Source organism: Molothrus ater, chromosome 1 (assembly GCF_012460135.2).
Source record: "Molothrus ater isolate BHLD 08-10-18 breed brown headed cowbird chromosome 1, BPBGC_Mater_1.1, whole genome shotgun sequence".
Taxonomy (NCBI): Eukaryota; Metazoa; Chordata; class Aves; order Passeriformes; family Icteridae; genus Molothrus; species Molothrus ater.
The window spans coordinates 33,093,729-33,117,001 of record NC_050478.2 but is presented as its reverse complement, the minus strand read 5'-3'; the positions used below and the strand labels follow the sequence as shown (position 1 = coordinate 33,117,001).

Here is a 23,273-nt window from a genome sequence, read left to right as displayed (position 1 = left end):
TTTTTCTTATAAGGTTTAAAAATAGTGCACCAAATTACAAAGTTCTTTGGTGGGGAAAATCTTTTACTAAGGACTTTGCCTAAGACAGGCACTGCAAATATGTCAGTTAGGACACGCTTGACTTTTTCTGAGTTTTCTAGTTACTAAAGAATGGTGAGCCTGGCCCTTCCTTAACATGCCTTCTTTCATTAAGGAGACAGACTAAAGCTTCAATTAAAGGTGATGTAGGGTAGAGAACTCCAGGATATTATATTCTCATTTGTGAATATAAGGAACTGAAAAAGAGCATGTGCCACATCACAGGGGGGGGGGGGGGAAAGCCCTAGTAGGAGCTCCATTCTACTTTATGTAGGTGCAAAGCTTCCTAAAGCTGATGCTTATGTTTTGGTCTTGATAACAACATGAATTGGTTGTTTGACATGGTGGGAGAAAGGAATGAGAGGAAAGAGTACATGTTGAAGTATGATTCTCTGTATTGAAGTGTGCAGTCATGAGGTCCTAGGAAAAAGGAGTAACTGCAGTTCATGCTTTCCCTGTACCAGTTGCTCATTGTTTCCTTTCCTGACAATGCTTCCTCTCAGGACACAGCTGGTCTTCCTTCTCTTTTAGAAACTGTATTGCTCTCACTGCAGTATGCTGGCATTGGTGAGGCTGGACAATAACTTAAATAAGCCCCATCTCAAGCTGACAGCAACTGGTTCTGCAGGAGAAGCACAATCCCATCTCCCAGCTGCAAAGAGCTGTCTCTGGCAGTAAAAAAGCCACCCACCCCAGGGTACTTGCATCACCTGTTACAGATGCCATTCACCCAAATCACTGCACCATTCAGATAAACAAGGGCACTACAAGCAGCAAGGACACCAGTTTTAGTCCTGTGATGAAGCAAATAAATTACATTTTTAATTGTCAGAGAAGAGGCCAGCACTTCATTTCATACATGAGGTTCTTTTCCAGCTTAGTGAAGACCTGGTCTGCATGTGGAACTGCAATATAACAAATAGTGTCAACAACCTGGAGCTGTGTGACTCCGTCCCGGGCCACCATCAATATAAATCTGCAGGACAGTGACTGCTCTTTACTTCCCACTCTTCAGAAGGATAGCTGCAGCCTTTTCATAGAATCAGTCAGGTTGGAAGGGACCACATTTGATCATCTGGTCCAGCCTCCCTGCTCAAGCAGCATCATCCAAGAGCACATGGCACAGTATTGCACACAGGCAGTTCTTGAGTGTCTGCAGCAAGAGACACTCCACATCCCCTGTGGGCAACTTGTTCCAGTGTGGGGTCACCCACACAGTAAAGAAGTTCTTCCTTATGTTCAGGTGGAATTTCCTGTGCAGCAGTTTCTGCCCATCACCTCTTGTCCTATTGCTCAGCACCCCTGAGAACAGCCTGGCTCCATCCTCTCTGCACCCTCCCTTCAGACACTGACAGACATTGGTGAGGTTCCCTCTCAGTCATCTCTTCCAGAGGCAGAAGAGGTCCAGCTCCCACAGCCTTTCCTTGAAACAGAGATGCTCCAGTCCCTTAATAATCTTTGTAGCCCTTGCTGGACCTGCTCCAGGAGCTCCACGTGTCCCTTGTGCTGAGAAGCCCAGATTGGGACACTCTGCTTTTATATCTACCAAAATCTGTTTTGACCCAAAACATTCTCTTTATGATACCTGCTGTCCTTTAGGGCAGCACTGTTGCATAATATAAAAAGAGCTCCCATGGAATTACCAGCCCACACACTTTTTAGCTGCTTGCCAGCCCTTTCTCCTTGTTTCAAAAAGAACTGTGTTCCTTTTTCATCTTGTTCTCTTTTGTGGGAAAATCCCAGGAGTGTTCTTACCCACTGTTCTTACCACTGCCTGTAGGACACTGAAAAGCAAACACTTGACATGCTGAAATTGGGAGGAGCAATAGCAAGCTGAAGAATGAAGTGACTTTAAGAAGAAATATGAGGCCTTCCTCTTGGTACCCAATGGGGTGTCACCCCTGTGGGAAATGGGATGGGGTTTTAACTTCTGTCCTCCTCTGTGTGTTTCTACAGCAGAAGATGCAGACAGCTCCTGGCAGCTCCTGCTGCAGAGCCCCTGGGAAGCTGCAGGAGTCCTGACTCACTTGCAGGAGCAAAGCAGCCTCACCACTCCTCAGGACCCTCTGTAGCCACTGACTTCTTTGCTGTTTGTGGTCTTCTCCTCAATGTATCTGCCATTTTTATGGGCCATGGCTTGCTTCAAAGACTGATAAACAAAATTCTCAATTTCTATATTTGTGGGCCCTTAAAACTACTTTTTATTTTTTTTTTCTTTTTTGTTCTGGAGAAACCCCTTTCACATTGTCCTGGAACAGGAATTTCTGCTGTTGTTCCTACAAGAGACACTGAGCTGACAACAGATAATCAGAAGGGGGATTATGGAGTTGCAAAACAACTAGAAAAGAAAACAAAGCAGACACAAAAACCAAAAGGGAGAGAGAAAATTTGTTTTAAACCACAATAAAGCTATTGCTACAAATGTAGTACATGACATGCATCTGGTGGTACTCAATGAAATATTAATGTTACCTTCTAACATTTTGCAAGGTTTGACTATGGCCATGCTCCAGTTCTGCAGCAGCACAACACGAACACCATCCAGCTGGCTGCCCCATGAGGGACTGCAATCACATACTGCCCATTCTTCAGAAAATTCTGCCCAAATCATTTGTTCCCACAGGTGGATAGTGAGGTTTTTTTGAGGATGCTTGTGCATACACATTCAGAGGATGCAAAAGGAATTGCACGAAGTATAACATATCTGGAGAGCTGATCAAAAGCAAACTTACAGCCAGTTTTTCTCTCTACAGGCAGCTTCAGCCTTGGGCTCTTTCCCAGGGATCATTTAACTCCTGTTGCTTGCCAATTTTGTCCTAAATCTTCTATGTGTTATTTAGATATGCTTTCCTTAGTATTCCAGTAACTTTAAGGTTGTCTATAAATAGCAAAATCACTAGGAACTGCCCTAATTTTAGGGTGACATTTTTACTGATCTGAAAATTTAACAGTAAAATAATTATGAGTGGACGAACAATTTACTAAAACAATGTATATTATGTAAGCATTTACAATCAGTTACCTAGCTGCCCATAGTAGTAGGCACTGTACAACTCTGAATGGTGCCCTGTGCTGCTGTACACTTAGATTTCAGAGCAGTGCCAGAAACCCTGACAGAGAGCTTACAGTCTGAAAAGTGTACATGTGCAGGGATGAAGGACTTCATTTTTTGGAGGCATGGTGACAGGTATTCTCTGTTTGCAATGTTTTATTGAAAACCAAATTTTTTTTTTTGTTTTGGTTAATTTTTATTTGTTTTTTTGGTTAATTTTTTATTTGGTTTTGGTTAATTTTTATTTAAATACAGTTTGTCATTTTGACTTTGTCACTCCTGTTCCAACTGGCCAAGAATTAAACATGTAGAAAAGAGAAAAAAATTAAGAAGCTTGAGGAAGAAGCTAAATTTCAGATCTTATTACTGATACATTTTCTAGGCTTTTGAAGTTTAATGTTGAAGTTTAGTGTAGTCTAATACTTTTTAAATAACTGTTTATATAGGACCTACATGAAAGTTGTTTGGGGCTCCTACACAATAGTTTGAAAGCCATTCTTTTGGGCTAATTTATGAGCAAGTTTTACTACTAAATAGCTTGAACAATACAGCAGCCAGATGGTATTTGATAAAACATTAATGAAACCAGATGGTTTCTAATAAACTATTATGGAAGGCTTTTGAGATGTGCAAGAAACGTTATCTATTCCTAAGTCTTCATTTATCACTGTTGTAAAAGAAATAAAGTTCTGTGGCTGCCATCGAATCTACAATTTCAAGTTAGAAGCAACAAGTTTATGCAAATTCATGCAAATTGTTCTCCATATTATTATTGGAGACATCACAGAATCATCGCATGGTTGGACAGAGGGGAGCCCTGTGCCACAACCTGTGCACTAGAGAAAGGAAGTGTGGCACTACTCCCCCCCATGCCAACATGAGAGCTGAAGGCAGAGCTCTGACTGAGCTACAGCAAACAGGTTGTACTGAACACGTCTGTCTCCTTCTGCATCTCACCATGGCACTCTCCAGTGGTCTTTTCAAGGGACTAGAAGGTCCAGAAGTGAACTCTGTTTTCCTCATATTGGTCTGTAAAGGTAGCAGAGTTGAACCTGGTAATACAAGATAGCCTCTAAAGAGTGGCCAAACTCATCTCACAGCAAAATCTTCAGATGGGTAAAGATGTCACCTTCCCATCATCAAGAGCAGAATGCACAGAAGCTCAGAGGAACAGGTAGGGGAGCACAGCAGAATGGATTTTCTGGATGTTCTGAACTCACACAGCCCCTCCTGGCTCATTGCACCCTCCCACTCATCTCCCCTTCTCAGGACACCATCCCTTGCTAAGCCTGTCACTTGCTGCTGGCACGGTGGCAGGGCTGTGACAGCCGTAACAGCAGGAGAGGGAGAAAGCTGTTGTGTGCAACAGGAAATGTTTCAGAGGACACAATGGTAGAGGCAAAAAGTACAGAGCATCCCAGCAAAACAGGACATGAATTTCAATGTGGAAGAAAAATGAGGCTGGTTAGTTGATTTGAAAGAAATGCAGAAACAAACAAAAACTGTTGCTCAGATCTTTTATTCTTACAAAAGGAAGTGGAGGGAAAAAAAAGAAATTAATTCTTTTGCTGGTGATTTGGCTTATGTTGCTGGACACCTTCTAAAAGATTTGCTACCCCAAATATCCTTCTCTTGTAAATAGAAACCCAAAATAGCTTCACACTTTCTTCCTACTTCCTCCACTAAGGTCAGCAGAGCCTTCTCCAGCCAGCATGAGGGTTTTATAAAGGCCTAGCATGCAGCAGCAGAGAGCTCTGGATGACCTCTGGACACCTTAATATACAGGCACAATTTTAGCGAGCGTTTTCTAGCCAGGCTGGATGCAGCCTGAAACAACACATTGATGGCTACAAGGTATTATTGGCCATTAGTACTGCTGTTCATGCTGTGAAAGCATTTTTTAAAGTTTTTAAGATAGAGTTAATTCAAAAAAGCCATTTAAGAAGTTCTCACTGGCAACTAAATTTGGAATGACATCATAGTGTCAACGGTTGAAAAAATAAGGCCAGATTATGCCATCATACAAAAACAATTAAATCTAATACCAAATGCATATAGGATGCAAAAACCTTTTCTGTTTCTGGCAAGAATAACCATTCTGCAATGCTGACATCTTGTGGTGGCATGCTCAGTGATTTTTTAAATGTCATACCTGAGGAATTTCACACAGCCATACTCAAAAAGCATACAGCTATTTTGCTGGGATCTTTTTTCCCTTTCAGATTATCTTTTGTGTTATTACTCACTTATTATGTGCATTACTCATTTTTAAAATTGTGGCTGTGAAGCCACTTGCCTCACTTCACTTATTTAAGAGGTAGCCAGAACTTGTCCCATACCAAGAGCAGTTTGTTCCAGAGGCAAAAGTTTCTGGTTTTCTCCCTCTGCTCTTTCTGCAAGATGATGTTCTCAGGCAGGAGCAATGCAGAAGGATCTACTAACACAGCAGTGATGCACTTGATGCTTCAGCTCAGGAGATGGAGTCTGTGGCTGACAGACCACGCTGAGATTGTGTATTCCTCCGACTCAACATTCTCCCTGCTGGCATCCCAGCTGGTCATGGAGTAACCATGGGCTGGGAATTTTGACTGTGCAGTGCACCTGAAGAGCATTTCCACGAAGACTGAATGCTCAAGGTGGGTGTTCAGTCCTAAATGTCTCTCATTTGCAAGCCAGTTTCTGTGACAGACTTTGAAGCCTCAAAGTTAATTGCTGCATAGCCCTAAAACTGTTTGCTAAGAAACCTGTGTTTCTGTTTCTTCTAGTCAATTATATGCATCTGAAAATTACCCTGTATCAGCTGGTGCCATTCAGATGGAGAGACTTCTGTTGAAGACTTTTTCTTAAAAACATTTAAATATTCCTAGTGTGGATACCCTCTATTTGGTGTGCATGCAACTGCTGGTAGTGTCCTTAAAATTACCAGCAAGTTACACTAGTTTTATTTAAGTCCTACCTCCCCAGTGGATATTTCCATAGCAATGTGGTTCAGTGCAACTTCCTCCCTTATTTCTCAAAATATGCTTTAGCAGGCTCTTGCATTTGAAATGATCACACATTGCCACTCCCTGGAAAAACACATGATAGCTTATGAAACGTGTGCTATTACTGGCCAGATTATTACTGGAGCTAGCAATTCTGCAGCTCAGTGCTGATCCTAAAAAAGAGATCTCCCGAGGATGTGTGGGTACTTTTTCTCAGGCAGGGACTCTAAGAATGGAGATTTATAAATTTCATTAGTTCATAAAATTTAAGCTATCACAAATACAGGTACTTAGTTCCGTTCTGGCTATTTGTTCAAATTTCTGTATGCAGGTACAACCCCAGAATGAGGATGTTTTATCATTGAATCAATAAGGATGTCACCTGGGGAAATCAGGAAGGGGTGATAGATTAAAATCAGCTGAAATTCATTGGAAGGTTTGGATGCTGCATGTAGCTAAATGGAAGAAATGGGTCTACTTTACTGCTATTTTTCACCCAGAACTGTTCATTTAAAGACATTAAGCTTTCACCGTCCCTTTGTTCTGAAGCCAGGGTGTTAGCCCATTAAGGTCTGCTGATGTGACATTTGTGACTTTACCCCAGCCTCAAATGCTCTCTGTTCAAACCACAGGGGAAGGTACCCAGCCTGTGGCATGGTTCACTTGAAAAAGATTTATTTGATATTTATTATAGTGAAAAAAAATACTCTTTGGGTTTTTGCAGACTCATCTGTTTCTCACTGGATCGCTCCTTTGGCATCATGAACAACCAAGTTTTTTCATTGTGTTTTCAGACGGCCGAGATACTGTGACAGCGCTCATTATTTCACACTGTGGTTCACCAACCTGCCCCAGGCTCCACTGACCACACTTCTCATTTTCCACAGTGCTGCCGTTCAAGGTCCCTGGACTGGGGACCTTGACTTGGGAGCTCCCGTTCGGTGCACGGCGGCTTCACAAGGCCCGCAGTGCCAACCCAGAGCTGCAAACTCGCAGCCAAAATCGTGGCAGGGCTGGTGCTTCCAGCGGACACGGCACCGGCCCCGTGCACTGCTGACCACGGGCGAACCGAGCCGGGCTAGAGAGGCTGTCACAAAGATGTCCTTGTCGCTCGTGTCCTAGCACATCGCTGTCACGCAATTACCTGGAGGGAAAGACACCTGCCAGTGTTATCTGCCAGGGTGCAGCCATACAAAACCGTCTGTCCCAACCCAGGGCGAATTCTCCACTCACAGGGCTGCCCCACACGACACCTGCCGCAGGGGGCCCTGTGCCGGGCCACGCCTCACGCAGAGGGACACCTGCAGCCCTTCGTTCTAACCCTCACGGCAGGACGGTCAGCGCCCGAGGGAGCTCAGGCAGATGGGCGGGATGGCGAGGGAGGCAGAAGCCGCCCCGAGGGCTCGCAGAGCCGCGGGCAGCGCCCCGGCCCCCGCCCTGCGCTGGGCGGCGGCTCCGCGCCTCAGCATGGCGGAGGCGCCCCGGGAGCGGCTCCCGCCCGCCCGCACGGCCCGGGCACCCGGGCGGGGCCTGCGCTCCCCCCGCCGCGCCCTCCCAGCACAGAGCCCCCGCTGCTGCGGGACCCGCTCGCTGAGCTTCGCCCGCGGCCCCTCGCCTGGGGCGCGGCGGGCTCGTCACGCCCCGCGGGCGGAGTGCGCCGCATCCCCGGTAGCGGCGGCGGGGAGCGCAGGGAATGCCGTGAGTACGGGAGCGGGAGCAGGCCCGGGGCGGCGGCGCGGCCCGGCCCTGCCCGCCTCCCCGGGCCGCTGCCACTCCGCCCTTCCGCGGCGTACGAGCAGCGGCTGCGGCCTCCGTGCCGCGCCCCGCTGTCCCCCCGCCCCGCGGGGAGCGGAATGGCCGCGGTGCCCGTGCGGGGCTCCGAGCGGTGGCACGGCGGGGCCATGCTCCCCTGCCCGAGCCGCTCCCGGAGAGGCGGGCGGGACCCAGCGCCGCGGCAGCGCCGGGCCTTCCCTCAGCCCTGGCAGCCCGCAGGACGGCGGCACGGCCGGGGAAAGGCAGGCGCCGCTTGTCTCCGGGGTGCCCGAGGCTGCGGCACCGGCGTGTGCAGGCACGTGCTGCAGAGCCCTCGAGGAACAAACAGAGGGCTTCAGCCAGGGCTAAAACCTTTGGAGGTGTTTTTGGGGACTACGTGCGTTCAAAACCTGTAACGCATTGTGTGGGCAGCCCAGCTAGGCTTTGTTTATTAGCTCTTATGGGTATTTGGTTTTTTTTCTTTATAATTTTAAGTATTTGGAGAGGAGGTGAAAGTAACTGTGATGTTCTTAATGAAACATGTAACATGCATGTCGTCACTTCATGCTCCCGTTCCCTTCCGATACGGACTCATACTCCTTTAGGATTCCAAGGCCATTACCACTCCTACACAGTGGTTAATGCCTAACAGCCCTTCTAAAGCTAAGGCTTTAGTCTTAAAAAAGCTTCCTCTTTGGCTTTTAGACATCGCATTTCCTTACAACTTGGGTCTTAGGTTAAATGCAAAAAAAAAAACCATATTTGAAAGATACAGAATGTAAGAAATATCAGGTAGCTATTTGCTTTCTTTTGTACTGACAGAGGCAAACAGCAATTGCTCATTAAATGTCACTTTGGGTTTAATGTCCTACTATACTGAGTTAGGGAGCTGTAAAGTAACGAAGCAGGGATGAGATTTGTTTGTTTAGGTTAACGGTGAAATTGGTTTCATTGCCTTCATTTGTTCTCATTCTTGCCATTAAATTATCCTCCTGTAGTCCAGATTCAGGCTAATTTTAGATTTTGTGGTAGGCAAGGAAGGGACTCTTCTTTTTCATGCCTAGCTATCTGCAAGAGTGAATTCACTCTGACGGGCATTTCCTACCAGCTTGATACCTTCCCTTTTATTTCTGTCAAACCCAGCACAGCTCTATTAAAATTTGCAGAGGAACAAACTCCCAAGGCAGAGCTTTCTTTAAGCTGGGTCTGTAACTACTCCCTGTCCATTGGTTCAGGATGGCACTGAGCCTTGGGCTGTATTAACTCCCTGATGTTTGGGGGCATAATTGCTCTGTGTCTTTGTTCTGGGAAGAAGTGAAGCAAGGTATTTGGGGGCATTGTCAAATTTGTGTTAAAGGTGCTATATCCAAAGATAAACAGGGATTTGGATAGAATATTCTTGATTTGCAGGTACATCTACACCAGCAAAATATGCTCCCTGCAAAGACATTACCAGCACAGCAAAGTGTGGGAGACACTGCCATAATTTTGAGTGTGAAATCTCCCCCATCTCTCCTGTCTGGTGAGTGTTGCTAGTCCTCAGAAGCACTCTGTCCTCTTCCCTGGGTGTTCCTTTTGCTAGTCAAGAGCGGTGATGGGAAATGAAGGCAAAACACTATGAACTGGAAGTTTTACAGACCAGTGCAGTGGTTCCTCTCATGAGATTTAGTGAGTTTGTAAGAATATTAGTACCTGGTTTTGCAATTTGTTTTATGATATACTCAGAAATTGGTGGCCTTTTTAATTTTTTTTTTTTCCCAGAGACTATGCCTATGTGAGCTGGCTATGTAGCAAGGGGATCAGGGTGAGTGAACTGTCACGTGAAATACAGAAATGTTTGTAGAAGGTTTTGCTGGGCAAAGGTAGCTAATGCAGGCAGTGAGAATTTTTTTGGTGGTCCTCTACATAACAAATCAGTCACTGTCTGGCTGTTTGCAAAATACAGACACTCCTGCAAAAGAAGTCCTGTGGATAAAGGAAACTAGTTTTGGTTTGAAGTTATATTTGGGCTTTTTTCCTTTTCTGCTGCAGTGGATCTGCACTGCTTTATTCTGTTAAAAGTGTTCTCACTAAGATTAAAACCAGGGAGATTAAGGAGGAGACATAAGAATGTAAAAAATCAGTCTGAGTTCAGTTTAAGAGGTCAGAGAGCAAGAAGTCACTGGAAATATTCCCGGTGCCCACAGCTGAGGTTGTGCTGCAGGGTTTGCTGCACTTACAGTGAAAGCCCCAGAAGACTTTTCAGTAAAATGCTATGTGACTTAGACATTGCTTAAATCCTTTTGATGCAGGTATTGTTGGAAAACACCTTTTATTTGTTACACAGACTAGGCTGTAGATGATTCATGAGGAGGTAAATACCTCATCATGAATTAGTAAATACTGTGTGGAATATCTGAAATGGGATTTGGGAAAAACTAATGAAAAGGTTAAGTTTGCTTCTTCAAAAGGGCTTTTTTTGCTAACAATAAAATACTGAGCCTGTGGTCCAAGCACTAATAATCTGTATTCAGGTTATTGTTTTCTGTCAATAATCCTGAGTGCTCACTGCAATATCAGTTTTTGTGTGAAGTCTGTCCTGCCTTACTCTAGTCTGTGTTTGTAAATGAGAAATCTAAGATCTGTGTGGAGCAAGACAGGTAATTAATCATGGAAGTGTGAATACCCTGCTGAGACGTCTTGTGATCGTAGTTGAACTTTCTGGTCAGTGCCAGCTGGGGGACTTAAAGGAATGCTGCTGGATTTAAAAACTGATTTAATTCTGGAGATATCATTAGCTCAGATAACACAGAGTTGAAAAACTAGAAAGATTCTTTAAAAATATCAAATATTAATTTATTAGAATTGTTTGTTTGGCACCTGTGAATGGTTGTTTTTACCATTTTGTGACTTCAGCCAGACTCCCTTACTGGAAGACATTCCTTGTAAATACAGTAAAATACATTCCCAGGGATAAGGAAAACCTTACTTTATAAGAGATGCTGGTAATTTTTAATTAAAATCATTGCAAAGCTACAGTAAGATAATGTATGTAGTTGTGTAGGGGATATGAATAACAGTTGTGAATAACAGTTGCACATAATGTATGTTTCATTTAGCTGTAGTTATGCAAATGAAAAATAGAAAATTGGAAAACATTGAAGGTAAAAAAGAGTTCATAAATAAAAAAATTAATTGGAACTTTCCAGGGGTGTAGTTCAGAAACAAAATTTAGTAACAAGGATGCCAGCTTGGTGCTTTTTATAGAACAGTTGTTATTATCCATCCATGTGTTTATACTCCCTATTAAAAAGATCAAGATAATTTGTGTGAGTAATACCTAATTGCCTTATGTGGAGTAAGTTTTATGTTAGGTAATAAAAGAAGGATCCTGTAGGGAGGCAGAAATCCTTTGCCATTGCCCCAGTGCTCTCCTCATCACAGCTGGTCTCTACGGGGTGCTCATTAGTAGATGCTTTTTCATAGAATTTCAGGTAAGCTGTGTAAGTTTTTCCTCCCTAACAGATTAGTAACCTGTGAATGTCCCTCTTAACTAGAGTTCTTTTATTAGTTACTGAGAAAACTTGCACTGGGACAAGTAATTGGAACTCCTTCCCAGCTCAGAGTGGAGAAGATAAGTTGAAAACACCATGGTGTTCCTTTGTTAATACCAATTCTGTGAAGGACTTCTTAAAAGGACAATGTAAATATTTATACTTTCCAACTGTAGTTGTTTAAAAACAGATGTATTCTTTCAGGCTTTAACTGATTCCCCACGATGTTTGCAAAAGCAACGAAGAATTTCGTGAGAGAAACTGACAGTGGAGGTGACCTGATCCCTGTCTCCCACTTGAACGCCTCAGACAAGCTGCAGCTTTTGAGCTTAGTTACGAAGAGGAGGAAGTTCTGGTGCTGGCAGAAGCCCAAGTATCATTTCTTGACAGTCACCCTGAGTGATGTGCTTACTGAAGACAAACCAATAAAACCAGGTAAAGCCATACTTGGGCAGCACTATTGGTGCAGATAAAAACAGTACAATCCCTAACCTGTTCTGTTATTATTCTCAATTATGTTATTAGAGGGCTCCTTTCAGAGAAATGTTCTGAAGGAATCATCCATCCAGGAATGAGACGAATGGATCTTTTCTCACTTGACCATTTATGTTTTAGTTACCATTTATGTAACTAAAACTGGTAGTAATAAATGTTGGTTAAAAAAAGAAGAAAGTTTTGCCTGGGTAGAGTTATTAAATTAAGTGCTGAATGTTGTTAGGCTGTATAGTCCCGCTGTTTAATAACAGTAGCTGTCTTGCAGCTACAGGAATATCCCTAAAATATTATAGGGGGCTGTATGTCATAGTAGTGTGAAACTGTACTGTGCTTCAGGTCAAAAGCAGTGAATAAACAGTGTCTTGTTGGTGTTAGTAGCCCAGGGAATGCTTCCAGGCCAGGCCAGATGAGTTTTACCACCCATTCTGTTTGTCTTGCTCAGACTGTTAAAAAAGGTTGACCCTTGTACTTTTTTCTTCATCCAACTATAGCAGTCCCACCCATGTTTTAAGATTATTGAGAAGGAATCCCATATTTCTGGACATGTCATAATTCCGTACAGTAAAGTAGATAACTCCCTAACCTAAGATCTTAATTGTAGCTGGCTTGGAAATACAGCTGATTCCAAGTTGGCGCTCTGCTTTTTAGGTATATAAAATTCAGAGTTGTTTTAAACCAGTTAGATTTTTCCATTGGTTTTCAGTGAGCTTTGGGACAGCCCTATGATGAGTTGTGTCAAAATAATGCCAAAATACTAGCACTGTTGTACAAGCAGGTCTGCTTTGTAGTTTTCTTTGTAGCTGAAATAAATTTCAATCATTCTTTATAAATATTTCATAGTGTCTGAGTTCAGCACTTCAGTCACCTTATGTTTTCCTAAAATGGCAAAATTTTAAAAGATAAAGATAGTAGGGCAAAGATGATGAAAACATGAAGAGAGCAGATGCAAGAGTTGCAGAGATGTAAATTTTATTATTTACCTCTTCATACTGTTCCTTACCTTTGCTAACTTGTCATATTTTCTGTAAGTATCTGTTCCTCCAATCACTTATGGACAGTTTCAGCACTTCTCTTCACAGAAATTACTGTTATTGCTTTCCTAGTGATTGTGGAGTCTGACTTTGCAAAATATATGGGGAAGTTTGAAGATTTTGTTCAAGGAAGTATTGAAACATCATTTGTGAAGTTCAGCCTGGGAGCTGGAGGGAAAGGTTTTGTGGAAAACCAGTCCTCATTTGGAAACCTGAGGAAGCAGGAGGTTGACTTGCAGCAGCTTATGAAAGATGTCAAGGACAGGTATGTTTCTAATGTGAATGTTGTAGTGGCCAAGAGAGATTACTGAGCTCAAAAGAGTTGGGCCAGCTGTAGTCACTCACCAGTTAATTCTGTAGTGTTGCCACAGTTTGAAAATTATTTTTATTGTAAGCTTTCATATTCATGACAAATCATATATACAAAAATGAAATTCTCCATATTTTGAAATCTTGTTAGACAGACTTTTCTCTTTCTTGTTTTAAAAACATCTCTCTGTTATTTCATTTTACATTTTTGCATGAATTACTACCTGGGACAAGAGCCAAATCCTCCCTTCTTTGGGGGACTGTACTGAGGTAACAATCTGGAAAAAAAATCAGTTCTCTGTGTTACTGGGGCATTGAATATAGAAATTGAATTCAGAACTGCTAATGTTCTTGTAAGCAGGCTTTGTAAGTTTGTGTGTGTGAGTGACCATGTTAGAAAATGAGATTATTTGAAGTTAAAGGAATAGCAGAGGTGAGCAAGCATAGTCAAGGCATATTCTACCAGCTGAATAAAATATAAATATGTTGCTTCCTGTTATACACTGTATTAACTGAGGGGAGCCATGTTCTTTATTTTCCGAGATATGCAACACTTCTCTCTTCCTGTCCTACTCTGAAATGGGATCTATTTAATGTTGCAGTGGGAGTGTCATGTACCAAAGCCTGTTTGGCAACCAGCTGCCAAGTCAGGGGTCTGCTCTCTATTGCAGGTCGAGGCTCAGTGGGAGATGAGGGTGCTTTATTTGTGACAGCATTGTACTCTAGATCTGTAGCAGAGGCTGTAATGAATTTAAATAGCCTTTGCTGATGCTCTGAAGATAAAGATGATAGGTTTTTGCTATCAGTGCAGAAGTTGTCAGAAGCAATGTAAATTTGCTTTAGATACACTGATGTTCTAGAAATAATCGATTCTCCATTTTCATGGGAACAAATGGCTGGTGTTTCTTTTATTGTGAGCATTCACAAGTCAACAAATTTATTTTAATAAGGCACCTTGCTCTCTTTGTTCTAAGTGCTTTATTAAAAGCAGAAAATACTGGGCCAAATGTGTGTACCAAGCCAGTAAAATTAATCTGCATCTAATACCAAGACAATAGTATTAGTCAAGATTTAGAGTCTTGTTTGTAGCACTAGGTAGAGTCTTATGGAGAAACAAACTACAGTAACTTTGGTTTAGGATCAGTAAGCTTTTGCTTGAAGTTACCGACTCTGTTCACAAAAAGAATCCTCCCACAGCAAATCAGCACATCTTGGAGTTCCAATCCTTTATGTAACTAAATACTCAAAAATACATTACCTTCTTTTGAGTGTTGAAAATCAGTAGCTCTACACTGATCTGTGTGTGACTGTTAACTGAAGTTGATGTGCATGCTACTTTATGCAAGGCAGTAGGTCTTAGTTCATACAAAAGATGCTCATAGCTTATTAAAGCTTATGATGTACAGTGTGTAATTCAAACTGAGTCAGTTTGCCTTCTGCCAGGTCACTGAAAATGATGAGGAGAGCAGAATTTTTATTTTTTTCTCCAGTGTAATGCAGAGGCTCACTGGAAATTGTTGGCAATGCCTTATAGATGAAATTCTACTTACTCGTTCATAAATATTCTATGATTTATGATTGATTGTGTCCGAGTTTCAAACTTTGATCTCGTTCATGAGTACTGTGTGAAATTCAGGAGTGCTGATGCCTACAAGTTAGTGATTTTTGGATGCAAAACATTACAGTATTTACAAGAGAATGTTTACCTGTCAGGCCTTGTGAAATGAAAGGCAGCAAACTGATCTTGATGTCATTTAACAACATGTGGTGCTTTTGCTTGTTTGATCAATCATTGTTTCATTTATTATTTCTACATATATAACCTAATTAAATTGCATTTTTTAAATGTTCTTGTATTAGGCTGATTAAGTCAAAGCTGCAGATTAGTAGCAGTAAAATCTAAAAAGTCAAAGCTGATGTGCCTTTTAAAATAAGTTACATGAGTCTTCAGTGTTGAGCAAGCTGAAAGTGCTCAGTGGCAGGAAATCAGTTTCCTGTCACTTCTTAAGTGAACCTTCTGAAGGAGAATCCTACTGATCTCCTGATTAGATTCCAGGTGCTGCATTTGCTCCTTTTTCTGAAAAAGAGTGAAAGCTGAATGATGTGGGATGAGATGCTTCCTGGTTTGTAGAAGCAGTGACATTGTAAATGCAGAACACAATAATTAACATAATAAGTAATACCTAAAATAAAGTTAAGCAATAGTTTTAGGTATACAAACTTGGCATATTTGCCTTTACATTATTTTTGATTTTGTATTACATAGTGCTTGCTAGTTCACAGAGCACTGTAACATGCTGATACATGACTTGGGGCAGAGTCCTGTGCCTTTAGCTCAATTGGTTTGCTATGGATTTAAGATATTCCATCTTCTATTTTAAGGTTTTCAGTACTGTTTGCCATAAGGTCCTCTTAGAGTAGTTGATGAAGTATGGGCTGGATGAGCCACTTTTCAGTGGCGCCCAGAGACAGAGCAGAAAGCAGTAGGCGCCATCTGGGACACAGGAGGCTCTGTCTGAACATGAGGAAACTCTTTTTCACTGTGAGGGTGGCTGAGCACAGGTTGCCTGAGGAGGCTGTGGAGCTCCCCACCTTGGAGACATGATCCTAGGCAGACTGCTCCAGTGGCCTTGCTAAAGCAGGGAGGCTAGACCAGATGACTGTCCAACCTCACCCATTCTGTCTTCTTCCCAACCTCAACCATTCTTCTTCTTCCCTCCAGTAAAAAGATTTATGAGGATATTATGATCTCTGTACTTCTCATATATTAACAAATTTGCTTGTTTGTTTTTTACCATTTCACTAAAAGTCATGGAAGGTTATTGAATGAGAAGTTCTGAGAGGACAGGGATAGCAGTCAGTTCACGTCAGCTGCAGAAAAAATTGCCTATCACACTTCCATCATTTTGTGTGAATGATTCCTAACTCTGTCATTAGCATATTAGGAAAAGAGTTGTGTTTTTAACAACATGCTCTGGCATGCTGAAAGATACTTTCATACTGTTGCATACTGCATTTTAGTTGAATTAGTGAAACTGCATGGTATTGTCCATCCTGAGACAAAAATAAATGTCTATTCTTAATCTGAGTACAGTGGAAATTCAGACTATCTTGTGATATATTGTTTAAAACTCCTTGAGCATTTATGAGCATGATGAGAAAACCATTCAGTTTTCTATGTAAGCTGCTACATGAGATAACATGAAGTCACAAAGTGTTGTGAGACAGGATTGAATAAAAGCAATTGTGTGTGCCTGTGATTTAAAAAATAAGGAGCATGTCAAATAGAAAATAGAGAAAATACCTTGCAGTCTGAGATGTTTCTGTTATTCTTAGGGAAGATGTTCTGTGAAGTATGTGTCAGGTTATTCTGTAGGGAAAATAGTGAAATGCTATCAGTGAAGCTGACTATTGCAGATGCTGTGTTCTGTAAGAAGTAGGTCAGAGAGGTTATATTTGAAGTGGGTTAACAAAAGAAATATGCATCTGTGCTTGGTGGAAAATGGCAGAGTGAGATTTTACTCTCTGACACTCGTCTCTATTAGAGCAGGAGCAAAGCTGGGTGAAGGCTCTCACTTGCAAAAAGCACTATTTGTATGGCAGACATCAGACTACAGCACATTATAAATGAAGTGGAGAAGAAGCTGTGAGCATGAGCTGCCTGTGTCTCTGCAGCTGGGAGAGGAGGTGTGTTGAGGTGACATTGCCCAGTAAAGGACTGAAAAGGTTTTTTACTTGTAAGTAGTTTGGACCAGTGAAAATTTGTGCAGAGAGGCAGCAGTGCTGATTTCAATGTGAGGATGGAGAGTATGCACAACAATACCCATTCTCCTTGGTAATTGTAGGAAATTGACAAGTACCTTGCTTTGAGGATTTGTGGGTGGGTTACTGAGCTGGTTAGACAGGATTTGATGGAAAATGGTCCTGTGGCCTCTCCTTTGTGGGAAATTAAGTCAAATTCCGTGCCCAAAGGATAGACCCTCGGTCTCAGCGCTGGAGTTTAGAGCAGGCTCGTGCTCTCTACTTTAACTGTGAGATCCTGCTATGTTGCCAGGTGTCTGTTTTTTCTTGTCTTTATTTGGTTTCTACTTTTTTCTTTTCTGACTCCAGTCTGCAGCAAATTGCCTTTATGCCTCTATTGTCCACTGCTTTCCTAATGTAAGAAGAAAAATACTGAATGAAGGTGAAAGAAGTCTTTGCATTATGAGAGAAAAGAAGTGTTTAATCTAGTTAAATGTGGAGTGAGACCAAAACTCAAAGAAATTCTTTTATTTACATGTTTGACCTGTAAAGCTTCCAGCATAGTAAATCATTAACCTCAGGAAGGTTGTTTATACAGAACAAATAATCAAGCAAAACCCCTAATTTGTATTTTTAAAATAATTTTTATTTATACAGGCTTTTACTCTGTGTGTTGATAATGGGACTTGGCAGACCAACATCTCATTATATTTTCTGTAGTGTTATTTTTGAGTGCTTCAGCTCAGCTCCTTGGGGTGGGAATGGCAATGGTGATGTAGTACAAATGGCACAGGTTTGGTGGGGGCTCTCGTATAGTACAGAGTGAAAGAGATGGTAAGAGCCATGGTTGTAGAACAGAAGTTAAAGCTCTGAAACATGACCTGTAAAATAAAAAAAATCAATGCAATTTATGTGCCTTGCATGCATGTGTTCTCAGGGATTTAACTTGGTCATCTTGTGTTACTCAGATATTTTCTTATATTCAGCGTTATGCTGGCAAGTAAATTCAGTTCTTGCAAAAATACAGTCATAGACTCAGCAGCCATTGCCCTGCAATACTTGAAGGCCTGCTCTGATTATCAAACTTTAACCCTGTTGTGGATTGCTCTTGATGACTGTTTTCAGTGATAATTTAGATAAGATACTTGCTTACCTTGTGTTATCATCTCCTGTTTGAGTTGCTGAGGAGAGCAGAATATTTTGCCTTCAACAGGCTGTGCCCCAGTAATAACTCATGATGTGCCCACATGCAACCCCAGAGTTCTGTTTTATGATGGAAAGTTCAGTGCCAGAAGTCTAGAGGCAAGCACTTTACTGTGCTGTCCTCAAAGAGAAGGTTTCTGTTGCTGTGGGCAAGGCTGTGTGTTTGAAAGCTCTGAATTTAGAGCTCACTGAACTTACTGGGCAGAGGAGAACAGTTCTGACAGCTTTACAATGGGACACATCCCACTGAAGTCATTTGAACCTTGGGGCTGTGACAGTGGCTGGCACACATTCAGCTCTGTGCAGGGGATCCCAGGTCACCTCTGGGCACTGCCTGGGGTGTGCTGCTGCAGCAGGTAGCTCTGTGTCCCTGTGTGTCCCTGTGTGTCCCTGTCACTCCATAGCCCTCAGTGCTGCAGCAGCTCCTCCAGCGTTGCCTCCAGGATTTGTTCACTGCCCCTCTCTGCAAGTTAACGTCTTCTGACTCTGCTGCTGCTTCTGCATCTGGGCCTCAAAGCCAGGAGTGTGACAGGGTTGGAGCCAGTCCTGCCTCAGGCAGAATACTGTAGAAGCAGGTGGAAGAAAAAGTCTCTTGAATTTGTTTGGCAATTCATTTGCATAGGTCATGTTCTTTAGGTTTCTTCAATTAACACTTATTCAGAAATAGCAAATCTTTATTTAATAGGTGTGTTTCTACCTTTGTTTGAGGGGCTTTTTTTCTTGTAAATTTTGGAGATATCCAGTAAGTTTGTCATCCTCTTAAACAGTCAAAAAATACATGTGAAAGCAAATGACAAATTATTTTTGTGCTTCTTCATTGTTATTTTTCCCCTGTGGCTCCCTAGGTCAAATGTTAAAACTGCAAGTTCTTAGTGCATTCACTTGTATTTTCAGGATGCTTAGCACACCACTTTGAAAACATAAATAATTATTGTGAAGTATATGATAGGCTTGATAGACTGTAACTAATGGCCCTGGTTTGGCAGACAGCTCTGGGAATGGTGAGGTTTGTGGTTGCTTGATGTTTCTTGAATTTTTGCTTAATCCAAAGGTTCATTGCATTCCAAGCATAAAGCATGACTTTGCACCAAATGAAAAAAGGTTATATTAATAATCTCAGGAATGTTTGGGGCTGCTGCATTGCTTCAGAGGTATTTTCTTTCCCTTGTCTAAACAATCAACTTTAAGGTTTTCAGACAGTTCATTCCAACTGATTGAACTTTCATATAAGCATGTAACTCTCCAAAGATCAAAAATTGCCTGAGGACGTTTTAAATTCAATAAAAACCCCAGCTGACTTCAGACTTACACAGACTGTATAAATTCAGAGCTCCAGAATCTAATAAATCTAAAACTTTTTAATTAAAACTGGAGATATCTCGATTTAAATGAATTGGAGTCAGACATGTCTTTCTGTTACATTTTTGGGAAATTGCCACTTAGCTCGATGAATAGCCATTTAGAATAAAAGGGAGGAGAAAAGACTGAATAATTTGAGTCAGGGATAGCAGTCCTTTAATCTTCCAACAGTTTTGCTAGATTACCTGTTCATAAAAAATAAAATATCTCATCTGAGGACCTCCAGTGAATATTTTTCAAAAGTGTAATATAATTGACACATTTTAATCAATTAAATACAATTAAGAAATTGCTTTAACTGTTACCAGAAAGTCTGTTAACACCCCAAAAGACAAGGTGGGGTAGATTTTGTAACATTTTCTTAGAAAACTAACCTCCTGTAATGTTTCTGGAGTTCCCTTTCTGTCTTCTGCTCATTCTAAGAAGAACCTAACGTTAGAACCGTTTCCAGCAGCATTTAACCAGATGCTGAATTGTGCTGTGGAGTAGGGATGGTTTATTAAGTTGGTGCCTGAGCTAAGTTTTGAGCTCCCCCCCGCCAAGTTAGTTTTTCTTTTGACTGTGGCAGTCCTGATCACCAATTTTGAATTTTGCGTCTATACCAATGAATAACACAGGACTTGGAAGCAGGTGGGTAATCCCCAGTCTCAAAATCAATGAAGTCTTCTGTTTCCTTATTCAGCCCTTTGAAACAGTGGGGTCAGTGTTGATCCCACTCAGCCTGTTTGGGGTTTAGGTGAGCACTGAAACAGATCCATAGCAAGCAGTGGGGGTTGGCACCGGGGCATTGCTGTCCTTGTGTCCCCCAGCCAGCACCCCCTGCCATGGCCATGGCAATGTCAGTGCGAGCTCACAGTAGGAGAGGATTCAGTCCAGTGTCCAAGAGCCTGACTGGTTGGTTTTGTATTACCCAGGAAACTTAAAGTTGCCTTTGCTTCCCTCTTGCTTTTTTCTTTGCTTAGAAAGTATCCAGACAACTTCCATTTTTGCTCAGAGTAGGGAATCAAGAATTCAGTATATATTCAATATGTATGTGAGGATTTACTGTGGAAAACAAATATTTACTGCTGCCAAATAACAAAAGAGGACATCATAATTTTGAGGAGGCTGCTCATACAGAAACCATTGTCATTTTTGCAATAAAACCTTCTTCAAGCAATTTAGAAAATGTGGTTGGTCTTGTTTTTTGGGGTTTTTCTTTCACAATTATAGTATCGTTAATGGTGTTTTTTTCTTTTTCAGAACAATAGATCTAAATAGTAGTTTGCTGCAACAAGTAATAGAAAGAAAACGTGAAGTGTTGTGCATCTTGAGAGAAAAGATAATCACAACTCAGAAGTGTACAATATCTGAACATATCCAGACAGAAGAAAAAGTCAGTGGTGTGATGGGATGCACTGCAAAAACAATAAGGGTAAAAGTTCCTAAAAATCTGCAAGGAATAGAATGTTTGCATATTATCTGAGAAGAAGTTATTTCTCCAAATGGACTTGAGAGTAATTTTCATGCTTTTTTAATGTGCTGAACAAACTGCAGTGCTTGGTTGTAAAAATTCTGTATGGTAAAATGCTTTTTCCACTGCCTTTCTGGCAAAAGGTGCCGTATTTTTGTATGAGCCTGGAATGTAGTTTCCATCAATACTATCAAATTGTGATTCCATTTCTCTGTAGATTCCTGCCTACAGCAGAACATGAAGCAAACCAAAAACAATTCATTGCAATTGAATAGCAAAATGCATTGCTGAATCACATTTATTTTAAAAGCCAAGTAATCATTCATCACAAATGGTTGCAGTGTCTACTGAGTTTTCATATTTATTGGGAAACTATTTGTTTTTGATCATGGGAGTAGAGATTAACTGCATTATGAGGCTATCTGAAAAATTGCCTGTGAATTGAGAAGGAATTACTGAAGTCAAAACATGCTCATTCACTGCAAGTTGTTGTTTGTTTTTTTTTTAAGCTGGAAATCACTTCTGTGTGCAGTGAGTCTCCAGTTGCAGGGATCCAGGAATTGCAGTGTAACAACCCCCTTTGCAAGTGCCACCTTCCTGGTACCAGCATCCAGCTGGGCAAAAGAAATGTCACAGTAGAATTGGGCAAGGCAGGACACTGAAGTGGGTGCCCATTTCCCATTTCCATGACATGGGGCTTCATCTGTGACAGAATCTATGCCTGGAGCTCAACTTTGTGCTAGGACAGGGTAGCTAAGAGCATGAGAACTGCTCTTGCCACTGTGTTTCTACCTCATTCTTCATCTTGTTCCTTTCTTAGATGCCAGATGGAAGGTGTAACACTTTGATGAGACATCATGAAGAATAAAGGATATTCTCCCTCTGTATTTTTCACCTTAATTACATGTTTAAGCTATGCAGTAGCTGAATCAGATAAATGGTGAATAAATCTGTCTTGTAGGTTTCAGTAAGTGAGAATGGAAGTCTGATGAAGGATTCTAGTGTGATCCTTGAAATTCCTCCTGCAACCACTATTGCCTATGGTGTAATTGAACTGTTTATAAAGCACAATGGCCAGTTTGGTAAGTGAAAAACTCTTTTTTTGTGGCCCACAGTTCAACTGTGGACAAAACTGTTTGTCAGACAATGATTTTTGTGTTTCCCTGTGTGTGAAGGTGATTATGTTGTATGGTGTCCTTTGCCTTGATAGTTATTTGTGCTAGAAATGCAGATTTAGTAAGTTTAAAACTTCGATATGGTAACGCTTTTTCAGTGGCTTGAATACACTGTAAACTCAGAGTGACTTAGGTTTCAGGGAACCACAGGAGATTGTGTAGCTTGAGCCTCTGCTTAAGACAAGGCCAACTTTTGAACTTTGATCTAAGTTCAGTTAGATCAGATTGCTCATATCCTTATCTATTATAAAGTTTTGATTTATCTTCAGAGACAGATTCCATCACTCCTCTGGACAGCCTGTTACCATGTTTGACCACCATGGTAGTGAAGTTATTTTCCTCAGTATCTGCTGTTTGCTAGATAGCTCCAGTCTGTGAATGTGCGGCTTGTTCTCAAGAGTCCAAAACTGGACATAGCACTCTGAATGCACTTTCCCAAGTTGAAAATTCAGTTCCATCAATCCACCAGCTACAGTCTTGTCAGTGCAGCCCAGTATGCAGCTGTTCTGGTTTAGGGCAAATTTGGGAGCAAACTTCAATAACTGCAAGGGCAAGCTACTGATCCTCTCGGATTTATTGTCCATGTCTTTCACTGCAATTTTGCTTCCAGCCAGCTGGCCCTTGGCCTGGGCTATTCCCTTTGCCTGTTGCAGAGAGTGACCTGACTGTAAATCAGATATCAACCAGGAGTGTTTAGACAACAGTCATGTTAAAAACAGAATCCTACATTCGGGACTGGAATTTAAACTTCTCTAGCTTACACTTTCATCTAAAGATTGCCCTCAGAGTGGTTGCAGAAATGCCCTTGTAGTGTTGTCTGGTCATGCTTTACTTACGTCAAGTCGAATATTTTTCAGGTTAAAAAAATGTTGAAATTGGCTTTGGGGGGAGTTGTATCTCTGCTCTGCACAATCACTTGGATTTTTCTTTCTTGTCTATCCTCATTTAAACTCATGGACCTAAAGGAGGTTTCAGAGGATGTTATGCAAGGAGGAATAAAATCAGATAGTAGAGGTGGAAGATGGGAAGGACTGATGTGGAGAGAAACAGGAGATACATTGAAGAAATAATTGGAGTAGAGTTGAGATTTAAATCCAGGATGTGCTTT

General features: G+C 41.7%; 1 protein-coding gene across 5 annotated transcripts in view; it reads left to right on the top strand.

The window, feature by feature from the left end:
- Positions 1-7,669: 7,669 nt before the first annotated feature.
- GSDME (gasdermin E) overlaps positions 7,670-23,273 on the top strand; it is a 43,674-nt gene continuing 28,070 nt past the window's right edge. For 3 of the 5 annotated variants that reach the window (XR_008508480.1, XR_004979815.2, XM_036379121.2), the window contains exons 1-6: positions 7,670-7,812; positions 9,277-9,388; positions 11,604-11,834; positions 12,998-13,190; positions 20,780-20,951; positions 21,952-22,072. Coding sequence is in view for 3 of the 5 variants with exons in the window: in XM_036379121.2 (XP_036235014.1) it covers positions 11,624-11,834; positions 12,998-13,190; positions 20,780-20,951; positions 21,952-22,072 (697 nt within the window). In the remaining 2 variants the exon portion in view is untranslated. Of the gene's footprint in view, positions 7,813-9,268; positions 9,389-11,603; positions 11,835-12,997; positions 13,191-20,779; positions 20,952-21,951; positions 22,073-23,273 lie in introns of those variants that run through there. The other 2 variants (XM_036379123.2, XM_036379122.1) reach the window with 2 other exon arrangements.